Source organism: Trachypithecus francoisi, unplaced genomic scaffold (assembly GCF_009764315.1).
Source record: "Trachypithecus francoisi isolate TF-2019V2 unplaced genomic scaffold, Tfra_2.0 Lachesis_group5, whole genome shotgun sequence".
Classification (NCBI taxonomy): Eukaryota; Metazoa; Chordata; class Mammalia; order Primates; family Cercopithecidae; genus Trachypithecus; species Trachypithecus francoisi.
The window spans coordinates 134,902,539-134,927,031 of NW_022681470.1; the positions used below are offsets into that span (position 1 = coordinate 134,902,539).

General features: G+C 55.7%; 2 protein-coding genes across 5 annotated transcripts; one reads left to right on the forward strand and one right to left on the reverse strand.

Annotated features, from left to right (window-relative positions):
• The first annotated feature begins 3,020 nt into the window (after positions 1-3,020).
• Positions 3,021-14,760, forward strand: ILVBL (ilvB acetolactate synthase like). Of its 4 annotated transcripts, none has more exons than XM_033195825.1 (16): positions 3,021-3,162; positions 3,746-3,890; positions 5,197-5,398; positions 5,516-5,643; positions 5,730-5,868; positions 5,956-6,067; positions 9,662-9,761; positions 10,223-10,320; positions 10,436-10,572; positions 11,736-11,870; positions 13,226-13,340; positions 13,427-13,596; positions 13,677-13,747; positions 13,840-13,911; positions 14,090-14,195; positions 14,307-14,760. In XM_033195825.1, the coding sequence occupies exons 1-16, from the start codon at positions 3,038-3,040 to the stop codon at positions 14,483-14,485; spliced, it is 2,034 nt and encodes a 677-aa protein (XP_033051716.1). In that variant the 5' UTR covers positions 3,021-3,037; the 3' UTR covers positions 14,486-14,760. The 4 variants fall into 4 exon arrangements, with proteins under 4 accessions (XP_033051716.1, XP_033051717.1, XP_033051720.1 ...); XM_033195829.1 differs by having other exon boundaries at positions 3,043-3,435; positions 14,307-14,746; XM_033195827.1 differs by having other exon boundaries at positions 3,043-3,431; positions 14,307-14,746.
• SYDE1 (synapse defective Rho GTPase homolog 1) lies at positions 14,749-22,842 on the reverse strand. Its single transcript, XM_033195824.1, has 8 exons — positions 22,691-22,842; positions 20,823-21,164; positions 19,510-20,154; positions 19,129-19,343; positions 18,424-18,550; positions 18,070-18,230; positions 17,291-17,516; positions 14,749-16,158 (listed from the first exon to the last, which is right to left on the reverse strand). The coding sequence occupies exons 1-8, from the start codon at positions 22,776-22,778 to the stop codon at positions 15,755-15,757; spliced, it is 2,208 nt and encodes a 735-aa protein (XP_033051715.1). The 5' UTR covers positions 22,779-22,842; the 3' UTR covers positions 14,749-15,754.
• Positions 22,843-24,493: the final 1,651 nt, after the last annotated feature.

Sequence of the window (24,493 nt, forward strand, 5' to 3'; positions counted from 1 at the left end):
AATAAAGCTCCTATGAATAAGCACGTGCAGATTGTGTGTGGTTGCATATTGTTCAAAATCCTCTCTGGCTTTCCAATTCACTTAGAATAAAATTTGCAGTCCTCCTGCAGTCTGTAAAATCACACCTGTCCGGGCTTTGTCCAGCCTTTGATAGCATTTCCTCCCTGCCTCTGCTCTTTCTTCCAGCTATCCTGGCTTTCCTGACTTTCTCTGCACAGGCAAAGCCCAACCCATTTGTAATGAGTTGAATGGTAGACCCTAAAATGTACATTCAGAACCTGCGAATGTGACTTAATTTAGAAAATGTTTTTGCAGAAGTGAGAGGTCTCAACATGAGACTATCCTGGATTAGGGTGGTACCTAAATGCATCATCAAGTGTCCTTATAAGACATAGAGGAGGAGGGCTGGGCGTGGTGGCGCATGCCTGTAATCCCAGTGCTTTGGGAGGCTGAGGCAGGTGGATTGCCCAATGTCAGGAGTTCGAGACCCCTCTGGTCTACCTGGTGAAACCCCGTCTCTACTAAAAATACAAAAAAATTTAGCTGGGTGTTGTGGCGTGTGCCTGTAAGCCCAGCTACTCAGGAGGCTGAGGCAGGAGAACTGCTTGAACCCAGGAGGTGGAGGTTGCCATGAGCTGAGATCGCGCCACTGTACTCCAGCCCGGGAGACGGAGTAAGACTCCGTTTCAAAAAAAAAAAAAAAAAAAAACAGAAGTTGATGTAGGCACAGGGAATAAGGCCATCTGAAGATATTGCAGAAACTGGAGTGACGCAGCCACAAGCCAAGGAATGCCTGGAGCCTCTCGAAGTTGGAGGAGGTAAGGATCCTTCCCCAGAGATTTTCAGAGAACGTATGGCCCAGCTGATGCCTCCATGCTGAATTTCTGGCCTCCAGAGTGTAAGAAAATTAATTCCTGTTGTTTCAAGCCACCCAATTTGTAGTAATGTATTATAGCTGTCAAAGGAAATTAATAAACCACCTCAGGGCCTTTACACGTGCAATCTCCTCTATCTGGATTACTCTTTCCCCAGATTCTTGTGGGGCCCATGTCCTCACTCCCTCCTGGTCTCTCTGCTCAACTGTCACCTCCTTAGAGAGTCTTCCTGCTCGTCTTAAGAGAAGCCCTTACTGTATCCCTCTAACTCTATAATTTGTTGTACTTCTCTTTAAATAGCAATCAATTTCGATACATGGTATTTGTTCCCTCTCCTGCCCCACTTCCGCCCCTTTTTTTTAAGAGACAGTCTTGCTCTGTTGCCCAAGCTGGAGTGCAGTTGCATGATCACAGCTCACTGTAGCCAGGACCTCTTGGGTTCAAGCAATCCTCCCTTCTCAGCCTCCCAAGCAGCTAGGATAGCAAGCACCTGCCACCATGCTCAGCTAATTTTTTTTGCTTTTTTTTTTTTTTTTTAATTTTTTAGACAGAGTCTCGCTCTGTTGCCCAGGCTGGAGTGCAATGGCGTGATCTCAGCTCATCGCAACCTCCGCCTCCTGGGTTCAAGCGATTCTCCTGGCTAAGTTTATTTATTTACTTATTTATTTTTATTTTTTTGAGATGGAGTCTCACTCTGTCGCCCAGGCTGGAGTGCAGTGGTGTGATCTCACCTCACTGTAAGGTCCGCCTCCCGGGTTCAGGCCATTCTCCTGTCTCAGCCTCTCGAGTAGCTGGGACTACATGCGCCCGCCACCATGCCTGGCTAATTTTTTGGATTTTTAGTAGAGACGGAGTTTCACCGTGGTCTCCATCTCCTGACCTCGTGATCTGCCTGCCTCAGCCTCCCAGAGTGCTGGTATTACAGGCGTGAGATACTGAGCCCGGCCTGTTTTGTTTTTTTGTTTTTTGTTTTTTTTGAGAGACAGGGTCTCACTTTTTGTCCCCGGCTGGTCTCAAATTCCTGGCCTCAAGTGATCCTCCTGCCTTGGCCTCCCAAAGTGCTGGGATTACAGGAATAAGCCACCACGCCAGGCTTGTTTCCCTTTTTAAAAAAATCACTTGTCCTCTGTGTATATTTGTTTCAGGGACTGTTGATTTGTTTCAGCCTTTGGCTGAGAAGTTTTTTGGACATTTCTCTAGTGACCATCTTTCTTTATCTGGAGAGAGATAGGACAGATAATTAGTTTTGGAGCATGTTAAAGCTTTGTCTCCCAAGAAAGAACTTACATCTATTACAACATCTTTCTCTCTCTCTCTGAAAACTGTATCCTTGCTACTAAGACTTTTTTTTTTTTTTTTTAGCTTTACAGAAAAGCTGTAAAGATAGCAAGATAATTTTTATCTACTCTTTATCCAGCTTCCCTGAATGTTAACATCTTATATAACCATAATACATTTACTGAAACAAAAAGATTAACACTGGTTCATTACTATTAACTCAACTGCAGACTTTATTTGGATTTCACTAGCTTTATCCGCAAATTTGTCCTTTATCTTGATTCCTGGATCCAGTCCAGGGTACTATATTGAATTTACTTGTCACATCTCCTTTCCTGCCTCTGGTTTGTGGCAGTGCCTCAGTCTTTCTTTGTTTTTCATGACCTTGCCAGTTTTGGAGAGGTCTGGTTAGGCATTTTATAGAATGTGACTCAATTTGAGTTCCATTGCTTGCTACTATATTATACAAAAAATATACACACATATATGCATAAATATTCATTTATAGTGTGGAAAATATACATAACATAAAATTTACCATTTTAAGTATTATTATTTTGTGAGACACGGTTTGCTCTGTCGCCCAGGCTAGAGTGCAGTGGTACAGCCCCACTGTTGTGAAAAGCGAGCTGTGTTCGGACGGCCTGAACCTACGGGCTTGCATTGTTTGACCAATGGAAGGCTGCGGAAGGTAGGGCCCCCAAAGGTCTGGGCTCCCGAAGCCGCCGAGGGGCGTGGCCTCCAGGTTTTAAGAAAAATAAAATGGGTGTGAGGCCTGCAGTGCGAGCCAATGAAAGGCGAGGGGAGGCGGGGTCTGTGTGCGAGGCGGCCAGTAGAGGCAAGGCTCTTTCGAGTGGCCCAGGAGCGTGGCTCCGACTGTGCGCATGCGCATCGGGCCGGACTACGGGGCGCCGCTGAGCCCAGTGGGCGACCCGGGCAAGGACGGGCTCCCGGGTCACGTGACACGGAGCGGGCCGAATTCTGCAGGAGGCAACGCCATAGTCTGGAGGTGAAAGTTCATAGCCTCGGGGATCGAGCTGGTGTGGGAGAACTACATCCTGATGTGATGTGACCTCGACCCGTGGCCCGGGGTCTGGGTCCAGGCTCGGGCCCGTGCGCTCTCTAAGGGAGAGGCGTGGCTTGCGTGGAGGGTCGCGCCAGCTAACCTGGGGGCGTGACCTCGTGCCTTTTGGTGGCGTACCGTGTGGAGGGCTCACTACTGGGGCTGAGATTTGGGGTCCCCTTGTGGAAAGAGGGGACGGGCCTATCCATTGACAGGTAGGTAAGTGGAAGATAACTCTGTGGTGCTGTCGTCGCCGCTTTGACCTGTGGTGGCTAGTTTGGGTGGGAGTGGTGGTGACATAAAGGATTGGGGCTAGCCCCGCGAGGGGCGTGACCTTTTCACAGAGAGGCGTGGCTTCACGCCGAGCCTAGGCGCACAAAGGGTGTGGTCTGGCAGGGTTGGGGGCGTGGCCGCACAGAAACTGGCGGCAAGGGGCGTGGTCCTGAATCCGGACTGGGAGGGGGGCGCGATTTCTTCCGGATAGGTTCCCTGTCGCGCCCAAGTCTGGGAAGTGCCCTTTTTCTCTTAGGTGCCACCTCATGGAGACCCCCGCGGCCGCCGCCCCTGCCGGGAGCTTATTCCCCTCCTTCCTGCTCCTGGCCTGCGGGACGCTGGTGGCCGCCTTGCTGGGCGCCGCGCACCGCCTGGGGCTCTTCTATCAGCTGCTGCACAAGGTGCGGGACACAGAATGGGAGGTGGGCTGGGGGCAGTCAAAGAGGGAGGGACCTCGTGGTGCTGCTTCCAGCTCACTCATTGTGCAAGGTGGGAAAGCGAGCCCCGACTAGTCCAGAGGGACTGGTAAGAGGCTGTGTCCAGGGCCCTGTCTCCATTGCCACGCTGCGTATAGGGGCCTGGACTTTGCCACTAGTGAGAGATAACATAGAAGCTGCCGCTGCCCGGGCACGTGCACCCCACCTACCTCCTTCCCCAGTGACTCTTTTCACAGAACAGATGGACAGCACCCCTAAACTGTATGGGATAAATGCGGCAGAGGGCAGGCACCAGCAAGGGGGTGGCAGTGTCAGTTTCATAACAGTTGCCCTCTGCTGACAGTACTGTAGATTTTCTTACCTACCCTTAACCTTTTCCTTGAAAGTAGGTGCTGTTCTTTCTGCCTCATTTTCTGCAAGAGGAAGCTGAGACTCGGAGAGATTGTGTGGTGGTTTGCCCTAGGTGACATGTTTGGAAAGAGCTGATCCCACAGGCTTCCCCCTGAACTCCTTGCACCTGTTTGAAATTTACCCCTTCCCCAGACCCCCTTCTCAACCCTTTCTCTCCTAGCAGGGACCAAGCTTGACCTCTCCCTCCCCACACCCTTCTCTGATCCTTCCTCTGCTAGCCAAGAGTCATGCCACTGACCTTCAGGACTTGCAGAGATTTAAAGCAAGCCTTGGATGTGTAGGGCTGTGAGGCAGCTGGAGTTGGGAGGCCTCGGCACAGTCTATGCCAGCAGCTCACTCCCATGCCAGGCACATGGTGGCTGGCAGCCTATCAACTAAGCCCTGGGCCTGTTTAGCATCTATCAGGAGGGTATCAGGGAGGCTGGAATCAGGAGCCCAGCTGCCAGGCCCTGCAGGGATACTGGAGGACAGTCAGGAGTCATAGCAGATGGCTACCTGCCAAACTCCCTGGGTTATATAAACCGTCTCCTCTCTCCCTGATTGCCCTGCCATCCTGGAGACAGGCAGTGTAACAGTGGGGCACTTAAGAGCGTGGGTTCTGTTGGACTTTCAGTCTTACTTGGGCAAGTCTTGATGTCCTGAGCTGTAAGAGGGGTGTAATGACAAGGGGATCTGATAAGATGTTACACCTTGCTTTGAGCCTGTTGTGTAGTATAATATATGCCTAACCAAGACCAAGCTTCTCTTGACTTCTTACCCTGCTTCTGTCCCCTTACCTGGGGCAGGGGGATTGCCCGCTTTCCCAGCTGCCCTCTGCCCTGACCTTTAACTTTATTGCTCCATCTGTCCTTGGGCCCAGGTGGACAAGGCAAGCATCCGGCATGGCGGAGAGAACGTGGCCGCTGTGCTGAGGGCCCATGGCGTGCGGTTCATCTTCACACTGGTGGGTGGGCACATTTCCCCGCTGCTGGTGGCCTGTGAGAAACTGGGCATCCGTGTGGTGGACACACGCCATGAGGTCACCGCCGTCTTTGCTGCTGATGCTATGGCCCGCCTGTCCGGTGAGAGCTGGGGACTGGTTGGACTGTGGGATACAGTGTCTGTGAGGGTTGGGGCTTTTCAGAGGTGGGAGAATGGCCAAGAGAGTGGGCATGGCCGTGATGGGCTCTGTGTTCCAGGAACGGTGGGCGTGGCGGCGGTGACAGCAGGCCCTGGCCTCACCAACACGGTGACGGCGGTGAAGAATGCTCAGATGGCTCAGTCCCCGGTCCTGCTTCTGGGTGGGGCCGCCAGTACTCTGCTGCAGGTACCCAGTCCTTGGGGGCTGGTGGGGGCCTAGGTGGGGCTTGAAGGGCTCATGTGGTAACCCTACCACACCTCTGTCTTTGCCAGAACCGGGGTGCGCTCCAGGCCATTGATCAGCTGTCTCTTTTCCGGCCACTCTGTAAGTTCTGTGCGTCTGTGCGGAGGGTGCGGGACATCGTGCCCACCATGAGGGCCGCGATGGCTGCCGCCCAGTCGGGCACCCCAGGTAGGTGGAGGATGGTGATGCTGAGCAGTGCTGGGGCGGAGGGGCTGGGGACATGTTGTGGACTCAGCGTCCTCCCTGCCCCTGCAGGTCCGGTGTTTGTGGAGCTGCCCATTGACGTGCTGTACCCCTACTTCATGGTCCAGAAGGAGATGGTGCCAGCCAAGCCACGCAAGGGCCTCGTGGGCCGAGTGGTCTCCTGGTGAATAGCCCCACCCCTGCCATTCCCTTCTCTATCCCCCGTCCTCTCCTGCAGCTTCCAGCCTGTGTCCATCCTCCTTTGATTCACATGTGGAGTGGGAGGAGACAGCTGTGGGGAGAGCATTCCAGGTAGAAGGAACAGCAAGTGCAAAGGTCCTGGGGCAGGAATGAATTGGGTGGGTGGGGAGAGCAAGGTGGCCCTCATGGAGGCAGCAGAGGGGAGAGGCTCAGGACAGCCCTCCTCCTCCTCCTTCTCCTCCTCCTCCTCCTCCTCATCATCATCTCTTCTTCCTCCTCCCTCTTCCTTCCTCTTCTCCTCCTTTTCCTCCCCCTCTTTCCCCTCATCTTCTCCGTTTTCCTCCTCCTTAAGGATGATCCTTGAACCTCAGAAGGGAGGTTCATTCTTACATTTACAGAGGAGGAAGCTCAGAAAGGTGAAGTCACTTGCCCAAAGTCACACAGCTAAGAAGTAGCAGAGCCCAGGCCGGGAGCAGTGGCTCACACCTGTAATCCCAGCACTTTGGGAGGCCGAGGTGGGTGGATCACGAGGTCAGGAGATCGAGACCATCCTGGCTAATATGGTGAAAACCCCGTCTCTACTAAAAGTACAAAAAAAAAAAAGAAAAAAAAGCCAGGCATGGTGGCGGGCGCCTGTAGTCCCAGTTACTCGGGAGGCTGAGGCAGGAGAATGGCGTGAACCCGGGAAGTGAAGCTTGCAGTGAGCTGAGATCACGCCATGGCACTCCAGCCTGGGAGCCTGGGTGACAGCGTGAGACTCTGTCTCAAAGAAAAAAAGAAAAAAGTGGCAGAGCCCAGACTCGAGCCCTCTCCTTTCCTCCACTCACATCTTTGTCCTTTCCTTTTTTTTTTTTTTTTGAGACAGAGTCTTTGTTCTGTTGCTCAGGCTGGAGTGCAGTGGCGCGATCTTGGCTCACTGCAACCTCCACCTCCCAGGTTCAAGTGATTCTCCTGCCTCAGCCTCCGGAGTAGCTGGGACTACAGGCGCCCGCCACCACGCCTGGCTAATATTTGTATTTTTTGTAGAGACGAGGTTTCATCATGTTGGCCAGGCTGCTCCTGAACTCTTTAACCTCAAATGATCCACCCTCCTCTGAAGGGGTGACCTGCCCCTCCACACCTGTGGGCGTTTCTCATTAGATGGAACGAGAGACTTGAGAAAAGAAATGAGACACAGAGACAAAGTATAGAGAAAAAAAAGTGGGCCCAGGGGACCGGCGCTCAGCATACAGAGGACCCACGCCGGCACCGGTCTCTGAGTTCCCTCAGTATTTATTGATCATTATCTTTGCTATCTTGGAAAAGGGGAAGTGGCAGGATAATAGGATCCTAGTAGGGAGAAGGTCAGCAGAAAGACATGTGAATAAAGATCTCTGTGACATGAGTAAGTTTAAGGAAAAGTGCTGTGCCTTGATATGCATATGCAAATATCTCCATAAACCTTTTTAGTGCATAGAGAGCAGCATTGCCACTAGCATGGCCCACCTTCAGCCCTAAGACGGTTTTCTCCTTTCAGTAAATAGAACATACAATTGGGTATTTACACCGAGATGTTCCATTGCCCAGGGACGGGCAGGAGACAGATGCTTTTCTCTGTCTCAACTGCCCAGAGGCCTTCTTTCCTCTTATACTAATCCTCCTCAGCACAGACCCTTCACGGGTGTCAGGCTGGGGGACGATCAGGTCTTTCCCTTCCCACGAGGCCATATTTCAGACTATCACATGGGGAGAAACCTTGGACAATACCCAGCTTTCCTAGGCGGAGGTCCCTGCGACCCTCCGCAATGTATGTGTCCCTGGGTACTTAAGATTAACAGAATGGTGATGACTTTTAACGAGCATGCTACCTTCAGGCACTTGTTTAACAAAGCACACCCTGCGTAGCCCCAAATCTATTAAACCTTGAGTCACCACAGCACATGTCTCTTGCAAGGACAGGGTTGGGGGTAGGGTTACAGATTAGCAGCATCTCAAATACAGAACAAATACAGAACAAATACAGAACTTCTTTCTATGTAGACACAGTAACAGTCTGATCTCTTTCTTTTCCCCACACTCCTTGGCCTCTCAAAGTGTTGGGATTACAGACATAAGCCACCGGGCCTGGCCTATTCTCCTCTTTTTCCTCCTTTCCTTTCTCCTTCTCCTCTTCCTCTTCCTCCTACTTCTCTCCCTTCCCCTCAGTCCCTTCCCTTTGCCTGTCCTCGGCCCTTCCTTTCCATACATTTAGCGAGCAGCAGCCATGTGCCAGGTTCCAGGACAGGCACGGGGCATCAGCAGTGGACAAGGTAGTCAGGTACTCCGGATGTGTGTGAAGCCCCCGAGGGTCAGCTCAGGCAGTAGTGATTTTGTTCTATGGCCTCATTCTTTATTTTTTTGAGACGGAGTCTCACTTTGTCCCCCAGGTTGGAGCGCAGTAGTGTGATCTCGGCTCACTGCAACCTCCACCTGCCGGGTTCAAGAGATTCTCCTGCCTCAGCCCCCCGAGTAGCTGGGATTACAGGTGCAGTCCACCATGCCCAGCTAATTTTTGTATTTTTAGTAGAGATGAGGTTTCAACATTTTGGCCCTATAGCCTCATTCTTAATGCACTTTGACCCCTGGCTTCCCAGTCAGTCCCTCCCCTTCTCCTCCTCCTTGCCCCTCTCTCAGGCTGCTGCTCACAAGGCTGTCTCTTATCTTGCCTTTTTTGTTTTGTTTTATTTTGAGACAGGGTCTCGCTCTATCACCCAGGCTGGAGTGCAGTGGTATGATCATAGCTCACCACAGCCTTGAACTCCTGGCCTCGAGCAGTCCTCCCACCTTAGCCTCCCTTGCCTTTCTTTACTTTCAGGGTTTCCCACGGTTCCTTCCTTGGCTGCTTCTGTGCTGTCTCAGCCTGTCCTTAACAGTGAAAGCAGAGGCTTCTGGCTCTGAGCTCCGACTGTTTCCTGCCAATGCCCATGCATCTCTCTTTGGCTGGATACAGCATCCCCTGAGGGCAGGGCTGGGCAGGATCTATCTTTGTGTCTCCAGGGCCCTGCACAGGTCCTTCAGGAAAGTTGGGGCCCTGGGGCCCAATGAGCAAGGAGACCAGAAGGTCCTGTTTAAAGCAGGAGAGGATAGTGTTCAGAACTCCCATGGATCAAGTGGTACGCAAAGCACCTCAGGACCTAAATGGACAGATCCTTGAACCTGGAGAGGGAGGTTCATATTTACATTGACAGAAGCAGAAGCTCAGAAGGGTGAAGTCACTTGCCCTAAGTCGCACAGCTAGGAAGTGACAGAGCCAGGACTTGAGCGCACATCCGTTGGACCCACAGGCTTAATCCTGGCATGCTGAGCCTGCTTTCCTTGCTTCTGGGGGTCTACGTGGAGTTGGGGTGGACCCCAGAGGCTACCGAGGGGAAATAGGCCGCTGGAGACCTGGCCACCAGGGTTCGTCTGCCCCTGAGGTTTTTTACTCCCCATCCCTGTCCCCATGTCACTTTGCTCCTGGCTTTTCTCCTGGCCCTTTTCCCGGCCCCTCTCCTCCCTCAGATCCTGGAATCCTTGTAGTTCATTCTGGAAACTTGGTTCTTTCCCCTCCCTCTTGCAGGTATTTAGAGAATTACCTGGCCAACCTCTTTGCGGGGGCATGGGAGCCTCAGCCCGAGGGACCGCTGCCCCTGGACATCCCCCAGGCTTCCCTGCAGCAGGTGAATTACCTCTCTTTTTCTGTCTGAGGACCCTACCCAGCAGGGGCCCCTGACCCTCTCCCTGAGTCAGTATTGGGGCCTTGATCTTGGGTGCTCATGGCGACTCAAGGGTGGCCCTTTGGCCGGACGCGGTGGCTCACGGTGGTAATCCCAGCACTTAGGAAGGCCGAGGTGGGCGGATCACTTGAGGCCAGGAGTTCAAACTAGCCTGGCCAACATGGTGAAACCCTGTCTCTACTGAAAATACAAAAGTTAGCCAGGCATGGTGGCATGCGCCTGTAATCCCAGCTACTCTGGTGGCTGAGGCGAGAGAATCATTTGAACCTGGGAGGTGGAGGCTGCAATGAGCTGAGATCACACCACTGCACTCCATCCTGGGCAACAGAGTGAAACTGTGTCTCAAAAAGTAAATAAATAAATACATAAAAAGACAATCCTTTGAGCCCCACCTCTCGCCCCAGGTTCAGCGCTGTGTGGAGATCCTGAGCCGGGCCAAGAGGCCCCTAATGGTGCTAGGGAGTCAGGCCCTGCTCACCCCGAAGTCTGCTGACAAGCTTCGGTGAGAAGCCCCAGCCCTGCCCTTGTTTTCACCTTCCCAGTTCCCGGTCCTTGGGTGCTCTTGGGGAGGCGGGCGGCCCCGGCCACACTGACCTCTGCTCTGCTTGGACTCCCAGGGCTGCCGTGGAGACCCTGGGTGTTCCCTGCTTCCTCGGGGGGATGGCACGGGGGCTGTTAGGCCGCAACCACCCCCTCCACATCCGGGAGAACCGCAGTGCGGCCCTGAAGAAGGCAGATGTCATTGTCCTAGCAGGTGGGCCTGAGCCTCTTCCTTTCCCTCCTTCCCCCAGGAACCCCCTCACCCTGTTAGCCAGCTTCACACAAAGGAGGATGAACATCTAGTGGGCACCTACTGTACTTGATACACATTTTCACATAAAGCGCTTTGAACCCTACCAGACACATAATAGGTGTATCAGTTAGCTACTGCCCTGTAACAACCATCCCCAAACTCAATGGCTAAAAATGCATTTCTGATTTCTCAAGACCCACCTATAAGGTAGGTGGTAGCTGTGGTTTTGACTGGGCTCATTTGTGAGTCTGCTCTTGGGTTAGGCAGGAAGGCAGCTGTGCTGATCCAGGCTGGGCTCGCTCACCTTGTATGGGGATTGGCTGGCCCTGCAGCTGGTCTGGGATGGCTTCAGCTGGGGTCATAGAGTTCTTCTTCCCTGTCTGCATGGCCCTCTTGTTTCTCAGCCTCCAGTAGGCTAGCCTGGGCCAGCCGACTTGGTGAAGGATGAGAAAACTATGGGGCTGGGAGAGTGTGGTTGTTGAGAGAGAGAGTGGAGGCTGTGTGGCTTCTTGAAGTAGAGTCTGCAGGAATGGGGGATGGGGTCCTGAGTCATCTGGAGGTGTCTTCACTCAGAGGTCTTGCAATTGATGCCAACTGTTGCTGGGGCTGTGGACTAGGGCAACTACACAGGCCTCTCCTTGTGGTTCGGGTTTCCTCCCAGCATGATGGCCTCGGGGTAATCAGACTTCGCAGACAGAGAGCACACTCCTTGGCCCCACCCAGGCCTCTAAGAGTGAACAAGAAACTGCATCTCTTCTGACCCAGCCTCGGGTGTCATGCTATGTCACTTCTGCCACCTGATTCAAGGAAAGGGGACCCAGGCTGCACCTCTCTCCATGGGAGGCATGTCAAGGTGACCTTGTACAAGTGGATGTAGGGTGGGAGATATTGTGGCCATCTGGGAAAATAGAACCCGCCTCTGCCCTATCCTGTTGGCCAAAGCATGTCATGAGGCCAGCCCAGATTCAGGGGGTGTGGGGAGCTGCAAGGTCACTGCAGGCGGCACAGGTGCAAGGAGACTCGGTGAGGAACAGGGAGTCTTTTGCATCCAGTCCACCACAATGGATCAAGTAAGGTAGAGGACATGGGGCCTCTACCCACTGCATTCCTGTCCTCCACCCCAGGAACCGTGTGCGACTTTCGCCTATCGTATGGCCGTGTCCTCAGCCACAGCAGCAAGATCATCATTGTCAACCGTAACCGGGAAGATATGCTGCTCAACTCAGACGCCTTCTGGAAGCCCCAGGAGGCTGTGCAGGGTGAGCCCCTAATCTCCCCATACACATATGCGCTCTTCCCGGTCCCTCTCCTCCTGGTTTCTGCTGCAGCTGGCTTGAACCTGGTACGGTGATCGAGGCCCAGACCTTGCCCTAGGGCGCTGCCTGTCAACCAGAGACAAATAGTTGGCCCTCAAACTGATGAATGCTTCTTTCTTTAAATTTTTTTTATTTTTATTTTTTAAAGATGAGGTCTTGCTCTGTCACCCAGGCTGGAATGCAGTAGTGCGATCACAGCTCACTGCAGCCTCAAACTCCCAGGCTCAAAGCAATCCTCCCACCTCAGCCTCCTGAGTAGCTGGGACTACAAGCGTGCACCACCACGCCAGGCTAATTTTTTATTTTATTTTATTTTATTTTTTGTGGAATCAGCATCTCACTGTGTTGCCCAGGCTGGTGCCGAACTCCTGGCCTCCAGTGATCCTCCTGCCTTGGCCTCTCAAAGTGCTGAGATTACAGACCAGAGCTACTGCGCCCGGCCTAATAGATGCTTCTGTAGGAACAAATGGTGGGGTGGACACAGAGGGAAGCTTGAAAACATGCATGTGATCACGTTCCCTCCCACACTGCCCACTGCCCTCAGGACGGAGAGCACACTCCTTGGCCCCTTAGCCTCTCTGTCTTCCTGCCGTATCTATGCTCTCTCCTTATTTGAGTCAACTTGGACTTGAACTTGTTCATTGTTCTGAGGATGTTGACTCCTCTGCAGCCTAGGCGACAGGATGCTCTTGTGTTAAGCAGAGAAGTGGCACCGTTGCATCTGTGTTGGGAAGGTCCCCTCAGCAGCCATGGACGGCCGGCTGGAAGGGGGCCGGGTGGAGGCCAGGGGGGCTGCTAAAAATGGCCAGGACAGAAACGAGGAGGCCTGAACTGGAGATGAACAGCGGGAGAGCCTCACCTTCTCGGAGTCTCCATTTGATCATTTGAAAAATGGGGTGGTGAAAAATACATCACGGGCTGTTTGTTAGTTCACTTCAGTAACGTTTGCTGTGCGCTTCCACATGCCTGGAATTGAGAGATGTGCTTGGTGGATGTAGCTCTTTTCATTGTTTCCCAGGCAGAAGGAGGTAGGGGGAGGGGACGAGGCCAGCTTGGGTTTGTCACCTGCCTTGTGCTCCTTAACTCTTGTTTCTTGGGTCTTGTCCTCCCTTTTCACCTGGGCTGCCCTTCCCTGGTTCTGGGGTGTTTCACCTGTTTTTTTCCTAGGAGCACCCCTGGCCTGCTTCCCGTCTGCCTGCTCGGATGCTGCTACTGGCTTCCTGCTGTTTTGAGTCCTCTGGTGCTGGAAGAACAGGAGGAAGCCGGCTCCCCACAGCTGTGTCCTCTTCCTCCCCCAGGAGATGTGGGTTCCTTCGTGCTGAAGCTGGTGGAGGGCCTTCAGGGCCAGACATGGGCCCCAGACTGGGTGGAGGAGCTGCGAGAAGCTGACCGGCAGAAGGAGCAGACCTTTCGGTGGGGCCTGGGTGGAGTGGATATGGGCAGGGGGTTCCCGGCAGACCCTGCTGCCAATGCTGGTGACCTTCGCTGTCCTGTTGCAGGGAGAAGGCAGCGATGCCTGTGGCCCAGCACCTGAACCCAGTGCGGGTGCTGCAGCTGGTGGAGGAAACGCTACCTGACAACTCAATTCTGGTGGTGGATGGCGGGGACTTTGTGGGCACCGCTGCCCATCTGGTACAGCCCCGTGGCCCCCTGCGCTGGCTCGATCCTGGTAAGGAAGGGCTCCCGCCAGGGGCAGTGGGCACCATCCATCTGGACGCCTTCACACCCACCTGCTCTTGGTCCTCTTAGGGGCCTTTGGGACTCTGGGAGTTGGTGCAGGATTTGCACTTGGGGCCAAGCTGTGCCGGCCGGATGCCGAGGTGAGGCACTGGAGTTGAGCACTGGAGTTGGGAGACTTGCTGCTCTCTGGGCCCTGATCCACCCTAACCACCCTGGGTCCCCTCCTCACCAGGTCTGGTGCCTGTTTGGGGATGGAGCTTTTGGCTATAGCCTCATGGAATTTGATACGTTCGTCAGACACAAGGTGACTGGGCTGGCCTGAGGGAAGCTTAGGGCCTGGGGTTCTGGGAGATGTCACCAGGGGTGGGCTGAGGTGGGGAGGGAGCCTTCTGTCTGGCAGAGGCCCTGTCCCTGTCTCTGTCCTCTGGCTGGCCAAGTCATGGGGCTGAAGGCTGCAGCCTGCCTTCATCTTCTTCCTGTAGATCCCAGTGATGGCCTTGGTAGGGAATGATGCTGGCTGGACGCAGATTTCTCGGGAGCAGGTGCCGTCTCTGGGCAGCAACGTGGCCTGTGGCCTGGCCTACACTGGTGAGGGGGCCTCAGCAAGGTTGGGAGGACAGAAGGCTGTTTCAGTCCCAGCTGGCTGCATGTGCGGTGGGCTGAATCCTTGCCACCATCTGACTTAATCTCCTCTTTTAGATTATCACAAGGCAGCCATGGGTCTGGGGGCCCGGGGCTTGCTGCTCTCACGGGAGAATGAGGATCAGGTGGTCAAGGTGCTGCACGATGCCCAGCAGCAGTGCCGAGACGGCCACCCGGTCGTGGTGAACATCCTCATTGGGAGGACGGACTTCCGCGATGGCTCCATTGCTGTATAGGGCCTTGGGGGTCAGGATGCTTGGCTGCCTTCCTGCTGCTGGACTGTGTCCAGCTGGTTTGGAGTCTCATCATTGCTTGCCCTGGGCCTATCCCATGAGGCCTGATGACTCCACCACCTCCCTGAGGAGGGGTTGGAGGGGTCAAAGCTCAGAGATGCTCCTTTGTGAGCTCTTCGACCCTCTTCTCCACGGACCCAACTGTGCCCTTTGTCCCCTCTCTTACGGAGACTGAATAAACCACCTCTGGCCCACGTGGGCCCACATACTCAGTCTCAGAACCTGTGCATATTGATTTATTATCCACAAAGATGGAGGTGCGGAAAAGAAGAGGGAGACAGGAGGGAACCATACTCTCCCACTGGAACTCTGGGGCCCACTGAGGCACCATTACTGGGGATTTCAGGGTGGCTGGGCACTGCAAACTGCTCCCTCCTCTGTGGTCCCTGAAAGAGCCCCACACGCCTGCTCCAGACGTGTCCACGCACACCAGTCCTCACAGACACACACACACATGCATGGAGGCAATAAATATGTTCCGTACCAGACTGCCCCCAGCCTGACGCTTTGGGGGGCCCCCCTCCAAAAGAGAGGGGTTTAAGTGCTCAATTTTTTTTTTTTCAGGGATGGGGATTGGAAAGGCCAGACTCTGTTACCTCCATTTGCTGACTAGAGGCCAATCGTGGGGCTTCCCGGGAAAAGGGTGGGGGAAACCAGCTGTTTCTCCATAAGCCCCAGGCTGCCCCTGTGTCCATGCTGGAACCCAGGATAGGGGCTGCCTCCCACAAACGGTGCCTCATGCTAGTCCTTGTGTCGTCCAAGGGAGGGAGAAACAAGAGTGCAGTGCTCAAAGCTAATACTGATTCGGTTGGCAGCAGCAAGAGGGTCGACTAGACGTGACTCACCACGACAGGGTGATGCACACCGTAACTGGTGTTGACCCGGCCAAGGGGAGGCAAGAGAGGCCAGCCTAGCAAGCGCGAGAACTGCCTTTTTGGCAACAAAAGGGGAAGCCCTTGGTGCTCAGGAAAGATGGTCACAACCTCTGGTCCCTAAAATCCCCAGTACCCAGACTTCGCAACTAGTGTCCAAATACTGGGCCCTGGAAACGGGGAATGAGTCTCAGCCATACATGCCACTGGTCCCATGGTAACTCCCTAACAACCAGGAGCTCGGCCTGAGCAACAGGTCTGACTCTCCTTGGTCACCAGGGCACCGCCTCCGCCACCGGGCGCCCAGTTTTGTAACTGGGGTCCCGCCCTGTCCTCTGGCTCAGAGGCACACGTTGATTTGCTTGGAGAGCTCTCTCTCCAGATCCAGGATGAGGGCGTCAAAGTCTTTGAGATTCAGGTGCGGGTTGAAGGGTGCATCGAAGTCATCTTCGAAGTCAGCGGTGACCCTCGGCTCACCGACCTCCTCGTCCTCGTCCTCGCTGTCACTGCCCGTCACGTGGTCGTAGTCTGGCCCGGACAGGAAGTCCCGCCCACAAGACAGGAAGTCCCGCCCGCAAACGCTCCAGTCGCCGGCGTAGCGGTTGCTCGGGGGGCTCTCGGGGCCTCCTCGGCCACGGGGCCGAGTCACCACTTCGGGGTCTGCCAGCGGCAAGTGCAGAGGTGGTTGTCGTTTGGGTCGCAAGTACGGCGCGACATCTGGAGCTTCTCGGGGCAGGCGGGGATCTGAAGGGAGACAGGGCAGGTCATACACAGAGGCGACAGCCGACCTCTGATTGGTTGCTTAGGGAACTAGGCTCCTGATTGGCCTGTGGAAAGAGGCCTTCGACCGTTTCAGGGTTTCACGGGCGGAGCTAGAACTGGTTGCTTAGGCAACTGGACCTCTGATTGGCATGTAAAGAGGAAGGGCCTCTGACTGCATCAAAGATGGATAGCGGCAGGTGCCCTGGATCATGCCTGTAATCCCAGCACTTTGGGAGGCCTGGGGCAGGCAGATCACTTGAGGTCAGGAGTTCAAGACCAGCCTGGCCAACACCGTGAAACCCCGTCTCTACTAAAAATACAAAAATTAGCTAGGACTGGTAGTGCGTGCCTGTAATCCCAGCGCTTTGGGAGGACTGAAGTGGGTGGATCACTTGAGGTCAGGAGTTCAAGACCAGCCTAACACAGTGAAACCCTCTCTCTACTTAAAATATAAAAATTAGCCAGGACTGGCCGGGCGTGGTGGCTCATGCCTGTAATCCCAGCACTCTGGGAGGCCGAGGTGGGTGGATCACGAGGTCAGGAGATCAAGACCATCGTGGCTAACATGGTGAAACCCTGTCTCTACTAAAAAAAAAAATACAAAAAATTAGCCGGGCATGGTGGCAGGTGCCTGTAGTCCCAGCTACTCGGGAGGCTGAGGCAGGAGAACAGCATGAACCCTGGAGGCGGAGCGTGCAGTGAGCCGAGATCACGCCACTGCACTCCAGCCTGGGTGACAGAGAGATCTCAAAAAAAAAAAAAAAAAAAAAAAAAAAAAAAAAGAATCAGCTCCATGGGGCAAAGTGATTCAGTTTATAATCCCAGTACTTTGGGAGGCTGAGGCAGGAGGATGGCTTGAGATCATGAGTTTGAGACCAGTTTGGGCAGTATAGAGAAACCCTGTCTTTACATAATAATAATAGTAATAATAATAAAAAGACAAAACAGATAGATTGGTTGGATCTGAACTGGTTGCTGAGGCAACCAGGTACCAGTTTACTCCATGAGGGGACGTAGCCTGCTTCAAGCCCAAGACACTGATTGGTCCCCTAAGGTAGCATCACTGCAGCAGCCTGGCTCAGATTGGTGGTGCAGGCCCTGGGCATGAGCTCACCTGGCCAAGACTGCAGCAGGTAGTGCAGCACCTCGATGTGACGCTTGAAGTCCACTGCACTGGCGAGGCCTGGGCCGGAGCTGCGGGCACGAGGCCTTGTGGGTGCCTGGCGTGCCGGCAGCAGCACAGGCCCAAAGCACACGGCCAAGTTCTGTGGGGTCATGCGGTTGTAGGCATGGAAGGAGGAGACAAGGCGCAGGTGGTCCAGGAGAAGCGTCAGCGTGGCCTGGGAGAGGGTTGAGAGGATGTAAGTCAGACAAAGTCAGGCCCCTGTGGCACCTACCTGCAAGAGACTAAGGTGGCTAGAGTAAGGAAGCAGGTTCACAGTCTCATAGCTGGGATGTGGTCGGGTTAAGACTATTAATCATTAGGTATTAGTATTATAAGCCTATTTGGTTGGAGGGAAGACCGAAGCCAAAGGCAACTAAGCATTGGAAAGGCAAAGCTGCCATGAATGCCATTTTACAGATGAAGGTATTGAAGCACAGAGAGGGATGGAACTTGTCTAGGTTCCCTCAGCCAGGAACTTCCCTTGTAGGTTGAAAGACGAGCATTCAGCATGCATTTTTGACACATCCTGGCTGTGTGACCTTGGGTAACTCACTCACCTGCTTTGGGCCTCAGTTTCCAAATCTATGAAATGGGATGCTAATAGCACCTATTTCTTGGGGATATGATGCTGCTGCCAGCTCATGCCCATCGCAGGCCCAGCCATGGGAAACATTCTATTGGTATTAGCCCACTCTCAAGTCCCATCACTCCCACCAGGCCCAACTCACTCTTTCCACATCCGGCAGGCAGCTGAGAAGCCCACGGGTGCCCTCAGTGGTGGGGGGAGCTCTGTGTGGGGGGTCCCGAGCCATGGCCTCCAGTACCACCTGATACAGGGGCTGGGTGATGAGCGGAGTGGGCAACTCTCGAAGATAATCCTTGAGGATGCCTGTGAACACAGGGCCCCCTCTGGTCAGGGCACCACTGGCTTCTAAGGCCAAGGAGGGGCACAGACAAGGGGGAAGAGGAGGTGGGTGAAAGCAAGGTCAGATAGGAGGAGTGAGGTCCCAGAGGAGCCGCAAGGCCTTGAAGTGAGGCATTGAATGGGGGTGAGCAGGCAGAGGAGAGGGGGCCATGCTGACCAGTGATGACATTGATATCGGGGTACAGGTCCTCAGATAGGCAGACCGCTGCACTGTCCCGCTCAAAGGCATCCCGAAGCTCTTTCTTCACTGCCGCTGAGCCACATAGACGGTACAGTCCCACTACCTGCGGGCGGGAAGAGAGAGTGAATGTCTTCCTGCTGGGGCCACAGACTAATCAGGGCCCAGTGGGGTGAGCACTGGAATTCTGGGCCACAGCAGCAATGGACACTGTGGGCTGGGAGGTTGGAACTACCTTGACAACCTGGCCTTGTAAACCCTCTGCTTGGACTACTTGTCTTGGCTCCCACCTCCTCTGACTTAGGAAACTCTGATGCTTCTTCCAGGAAGCTTTCCATGACTACCCCAGGTTTTGTTTTAAGCTCTCCCAGACCCTAGGTACACCCCCGCCCCACTCTAGTCCCAGTTAGTTTTACATTTGTGAATGACTAGAGTCGTATCTTTTCCCCCATCAGACTCTGAGCCCCAGGAGGGCTTGGATCCTGTTATTAAATCGATGGATGACCCATGGGTTCCGCCCAGGGTGCTACAGTCAAGGGGGGGCCTTCTGCCCTTGTCTAGGCTGGGACTGGAGCTAGGAATGGCTCAGGCCTGGGGTAGGGGTCTGGCATCTGTACATAGGGTGTCCTGAAGAGTGGGTCTGAGGTCTGGGGGCCAGAGGGGTGGAGTGGGGTGGGTGCTCACCCGCAGCCCTCGGCGCTCGATCTGCCCAACGCACTTCTGGATGATGAGGGGCACCTGGCCGGGGGGCCGCTCCCGCTCCACCAGCAGTGGCAGGGGCAGCCCGAAGACGCGGGGCTCAGCTGTGGCAGGGGCTTCCTGCTGCTCCGACAGGGTCAGCTTGGCATAGAGCAGCCCCTGGGGCTCCAGGCGCACGGCCAGCTGTTGGGCCTGGCACCCTGAGGACACAAGGGCCTGAGCTGGGTACTCTGAAGCTTCATGTACCCTGGCCTCCCTACTCCAGGTCACACCTTCCGCCCGGAGCCCAGCCCCCTAGGCACTCTGCGGGGGTGGTGGTGGGGTTTGGGGTCCCTGCCCCTCCTCCCCTGCAGCCACATGTCCTACCTCGGAAGACCGTGGGCAGCAGCACGGTGCCCTGGGCACAGGGCCGGTGCCTTCTCACTCCAGGGTCCCATGCAAGCACCAGGGCGCGCAGGAGCCTGGCGGCCTCCAGCTCCAGGTGGAAAGTGTGGTCCAGCCGCAGGAAGTCCGGCCCCCCTCGCAGCGGCCCTGTTCGGGCCCGGGCCTCCCCATCCACTTGTAGTAGGCAGCAGAGGTCTCTGGGGGTGGCCCCTGGCGCTGGCCGCAGCCCTCCGAGACCGTACAGGTGCAGGCTGAGGCGGCCCCAGAGTGCGGCCGGGGGTGCCCGGGCTGTGGGACCCACCTCGTAGGGCCGGAAGGAGGTGGGCGACGGGGGCCCAGCTGGGCGCTCCGGTGAGTCTCCGTCGCTGAGGTAACCGGCCCTCGGACTCCGGGTGCCCCCGGGCCCTGCTGCCCGCCCGGGGCCCCCCACGCTGCTGTCCAGGTGGTAGCGGCTGATGACGGAGCCCGCAGGGGCAGCCCTCTCGCGCTCCCTGCCAGCCCGGGGGCCTCGCAGGCTCAGGCGGCGCCGCAGTTCCGGCAGCTTCTTCATCTTTATGGAGAGACGCCTGGCGGGGCCCGGGGACTTGGTGCGGGAGGCTTTGGTTGGGGGGCTGGCAGGGGCTGCACCTGTGTGGAGAGCAGACCTCAGGGTCCAGGAACCTGGGCTTAGGGGAGGAGGGTGAGGCTGGTGCTCCCCTGTGGGGAGGGGGCGTGAGGCTGGTGTTTCCCTGAAGGGAAGGGGTGTGAGGCTGCTGCTCCCCTGTGGGGAGGGGGCGTGAGGCTGCTGCTCCCCTGTGGGGAGGGGGTGTGAGGCTGGTGTTCCCCTGTGGGGAGGAGGGTGAGGCTGGTGCTCCCCTGTGGGGAGGGGGTGTGAGGCTGGTGTTCCCCTGTGGGGAGGGGGCGTGAGGCTGGTGCTCCCCTGTGGGTGGGGGCGTGAGGCTGGTGCTCCCCTGTGGGAGGGGGTGTGAGGCTGGTGCTCCCCTGTGAGTGGGGGCGTGAGGGTGGTGCTCCCCTGTGGGGAGGGGGTGTGAGGCTGGTGCTCCCCTGTGGGTGGGGGCGTGAGGCGGCTGCTCCCCTGTAGGGAGAGGGTGTGAGGCTGATGCTCCCCTGTGGGGGGTGTGAGGCTAGTGCTCCCCTGTGGGGAGGGGGTGTGAGGCTGATGCTCCCCTGGGGGGAGGGAGTGTGAGGCTGGTGCTCCCCTGGGGGGAGGGAGTGTGAGGCTAGTGCTCCCCTGAAGGGAAGAGATGTGAGGCTGGTGCTCACCTGGGGGAAGGAAATGTGAAGCTTGTTCTTACCTTGGGGGGCCAGGCCCTCTGGCTCAGCTGAGCCTGGCTGTGGCCCGGGGAGCTCAGGTGCTGGAGGTCTGGGGTCTTCCTCAGGGATGGGGTTGTACCAGATCTCGCCGGCGGGCTCTCCACTGCCAGGTACCCCAGGCCCTAAAGAGGTGTCCTCAGCTGGCTTGGCCCCACCCAGCACCCATCGGCGGCTGCTGGGCTCCAGGCTTTGCAGGTAGGCCCCCCGTGCAGGGCTCCTTGATGCCTCAGGGCTGGGGGGCCCCTCTGCTCCGGCCTGGGACCCTTCGGGAGCCTGGGGCTCTGGCTCTGGAGGGCTGGGCTCTGGGCGCTGGGCTGGGCGGCCTGGTGGAGAGCAAGGGGAGTGAGACCCAGCCCCTCACTTCCTGCAGAGCAGCCCTGTGCAATTGATCAGTGGGTGGGATGCTGTGTACAGCCCTGGCCCACCCCTGATAAGTCACTGTTCCTTGGATCCTGCTGTTTTGTTTGGAATAGGCAGCAACAGGCTAGCGATCTCAGTTATCAGCTTAGAGCGCCCCTACTCAGTCCCTGACATCCCAAAAGGGGACTCCATCCCTGTAGCCTCAGGGTTCTAAGTCAGGCTTCCTGGGGTCCGTAGGTACTGCGTTCCAGTCTCCACTTCCTCTCCCCTCTCAATAACTGTGGCATGGAGCTTTGCACTTGTGTGGCCTTGGGCAAGTCGTTTCCCTCTCTGAGGCTCAGTATCCTCCTGTGAAATGGGGGGATGTTATTTCCATGTCCAAGGAGGCTTCCAGGAGCCTTTTGGAAAAGTACACAGCCCACAGCAGGCACTACGTGCTCAGGAGTGAGGAGCTGGGTTCTCTATTCCCTGCAGCACAGTCACTCCCAGTCCCCTGCCCTTTTTACCCTCCCTCCTGTCTTCCAAACTCTGTCGCCATCCTGGGATGGGCCCTTGTCCTTCAGCCCAGGCCAGACCCCACAGGCTCAATGCCTTGGGACTTCCCCTTCCCTCCCTCCTCTCCTCCTTCATGTCCTGGGCTGTTTCCTGTGTGTGTTTGTGTTTGGGCATCCCTGTCCCTTCTCCCTGCCCTGGGAACCTTGGAAATCTTTGGGAAGGCCTGGGGGGAAGGGGCACGTCCAAGGAATGGTCTAGCCTTCCTCCTTTAACTCCTTCCTTCCTGGGTCCCCCTATCCCACGCAGCTGTTATCTCTAAGGTCTTTACTTGCTACCCTGCTGAACTCCTCCTCTGGTCACCTCTGATGTCTACCCCCTAGGGTCTCTATTGGTAGCAAAGCCCAAAGAGCTGTGTAAGTCACTGGCCCTGGGCACATTACCCCATTGCTCCGTGCCTCAGTTTCCCCATCTGTATAAAGGGCACAGTTTCCTGCGGCTAAGGCAGGCGCAGTTGCAGTCACCGGTTAGTAGGTGGAAGGTGGAGGGGGTAGCTACTCTGATTGACGGGCCGCCCCGCTCTCCTTTGCAGGAGTGCACCCCCCATCTCCCATCCTGCGCCTCCAGGGCTTCCGATGCCCCTTGCCCAGCCTGACTGGGCCCCAGTGTCCTGGCCTCCCAGCCCCTCCTCCCCTCCACCCTCCAGGCCCTCAGTCGCGGCCCCATTTCCTGTCGTGGGCGAGGCCCCCTCCCGGGCCTCCCAAGGAGCCCGCAGCGCTGGCATCCTCGGCCAGCTGCACATAACGGTTCGCGCCCCCCTCCCTCCCAGTCCCTTCCAGGACCCCTACCCTCCCCTGGCTGGAGGCACCGCAGTCTGCAGCGGGGTGCGGGGGGCTCCCCCTGATTCCCCCCACCGTCTGTCTTCGGGTTCCTGGGACCCCGCTCCTAGGCCGGGCGGGGCTCGGCGCCCTGTCTTCCCCCACGGATCTCCGCTCACCGCGCTCCTTGGCGTCCGACTTTTTCCGGGGAAGTTTCTCCCGGCCCCGCAGGCGGGAGAAGGTTTTCCTGAGTAGCGGCTCGGCCATGCTGCGGCCCGGGCCGGGCCGAGCCGAGTGCGCGCCCTGGGCTCCGGCCGCGCCGCCCCGCGCCCTCCCCGCCCGCCCGGGCCTCCCCGCCCGCCCCCACCCCGCGCCAGCAGGAAGCACATTCCGGGAATGCTTGGCCCAAACTTTTTTTTTTTTTCTTTCCCTTTCCCGCGGCCCGAGCGGGCGATGCTGGGAGATGTAGTTGCCTGGGGCCGGGAGGGGATGGAATGGGGGCTCCGGGTGCCCGGATCCGCTCCAGCTTCGAGGGGACGTGCCGATCCCTAGTCTTCCTCCTCACCCACCCTCCCTGGATAGGACTCTGGGTGATGGCATCCAGGAAGTTCTCTTGGGTCTGTCTCCAAATCGCAGCTTACGCGTATCCCCTCTCTCCTTCCCAGGTACTGCTTCAACCTGGTGCAAGCCGTAGTGTCATTCGTTTCAATGACCGTCCCCACTACCCACCCCACCCCAAGCCTCTTCCTTGGTCTCCCCATGCCACTCTTTCCCCACTCAATTCTCTCACCTCCAAATTCCAATTACTACTGCTGTTTGACAAACCATCCCCAAACGTAATGATGTAAAATAACCATGTCGTGATTGTGAAAGGAAAATAAATCTTCAGACCCCCAAAGCACTAAGCCAAAGGGAAAATGTCAAATTGGTAACTGTGTAGGGCAAACCTACCTCCCATTCTATTCCTAAGATAGCTACAAGGTTGAAAAAGCTATCTGGGCACGGTGGCTCACTCCTATAATCCTAGCACTTTGGGAGACTGAGGCGACGGATCACCTGAGGTCAGGAGTTCAAAACCAGGCTGGCCAACATGGTGAAACCCCATCTCTACTAAAAATACAAAAAAAAGAAAAAAAAAAAAGAAAAAAAAATTAGCCAGGCATGGTGGGTGGGCTCCAGTAATCCCAGCTACTTGGGAGGCTGGGGCAGGAGAATTGCTTGAACATGGGAGGTGGAGGTTGCAGTGAATCAAAATTGTGCCACTGCACTCCAGCCTGGTCACTAGAGCAAGATGCCGTCTAAAAAAAAGAAGAAAAGAAAAGAAAAGAAAAAGCTACACACTTCCCTCACAATTTGCCCACAAGGAATTCCTTATGGACAAAGGACAGGCAGAACTCAAAACTCCTTCTGCTCACATGAGACAAACACATATCTGATCGCTTCCTTACCTATTTGTTTCACTAAGCCAGATTAAGGCATATCTTAGTCTTATCATAAGTGACTATCTCTGTAAATTGCATATTCAGAAAGGCTAGTCAGAAACTCAAAAGAATGCAATTGTTTCTCTCTTATCTACCTTTAACCTGGAAGCCCTCTCCCTAGGTTTGAATTGTCCTGCCTTCCCAGACCAAACCCACGTACATCTTACATATATTGATTGCTGTCTCATGTCTCCCTAAAATATATAAAAGTAGACCAAACTGGTCTAGCTGGTACCACCACAGCTCACTGCGGTCTCAGCCTCTTGGGCTCAAGTGATGCTCCTGCCTCAGCCTCCCCAGCAAGTGGGACTACAGGCACGTGTCACCATACCTGGCCAATTTCCCTACTTTTTGTAGAGATGGAGCCTCATTATGTTACCCAGACTGGTCTCAAACTCCTGGGCTTGGCTGGGTGTGGTGGCTCACGCCTGTAATCCCAGCACTTTGGGAGGCCAAGGCGGGTGGTTCACCTGAGGTTGGGAGTTCAAGACCAGCCTGGCC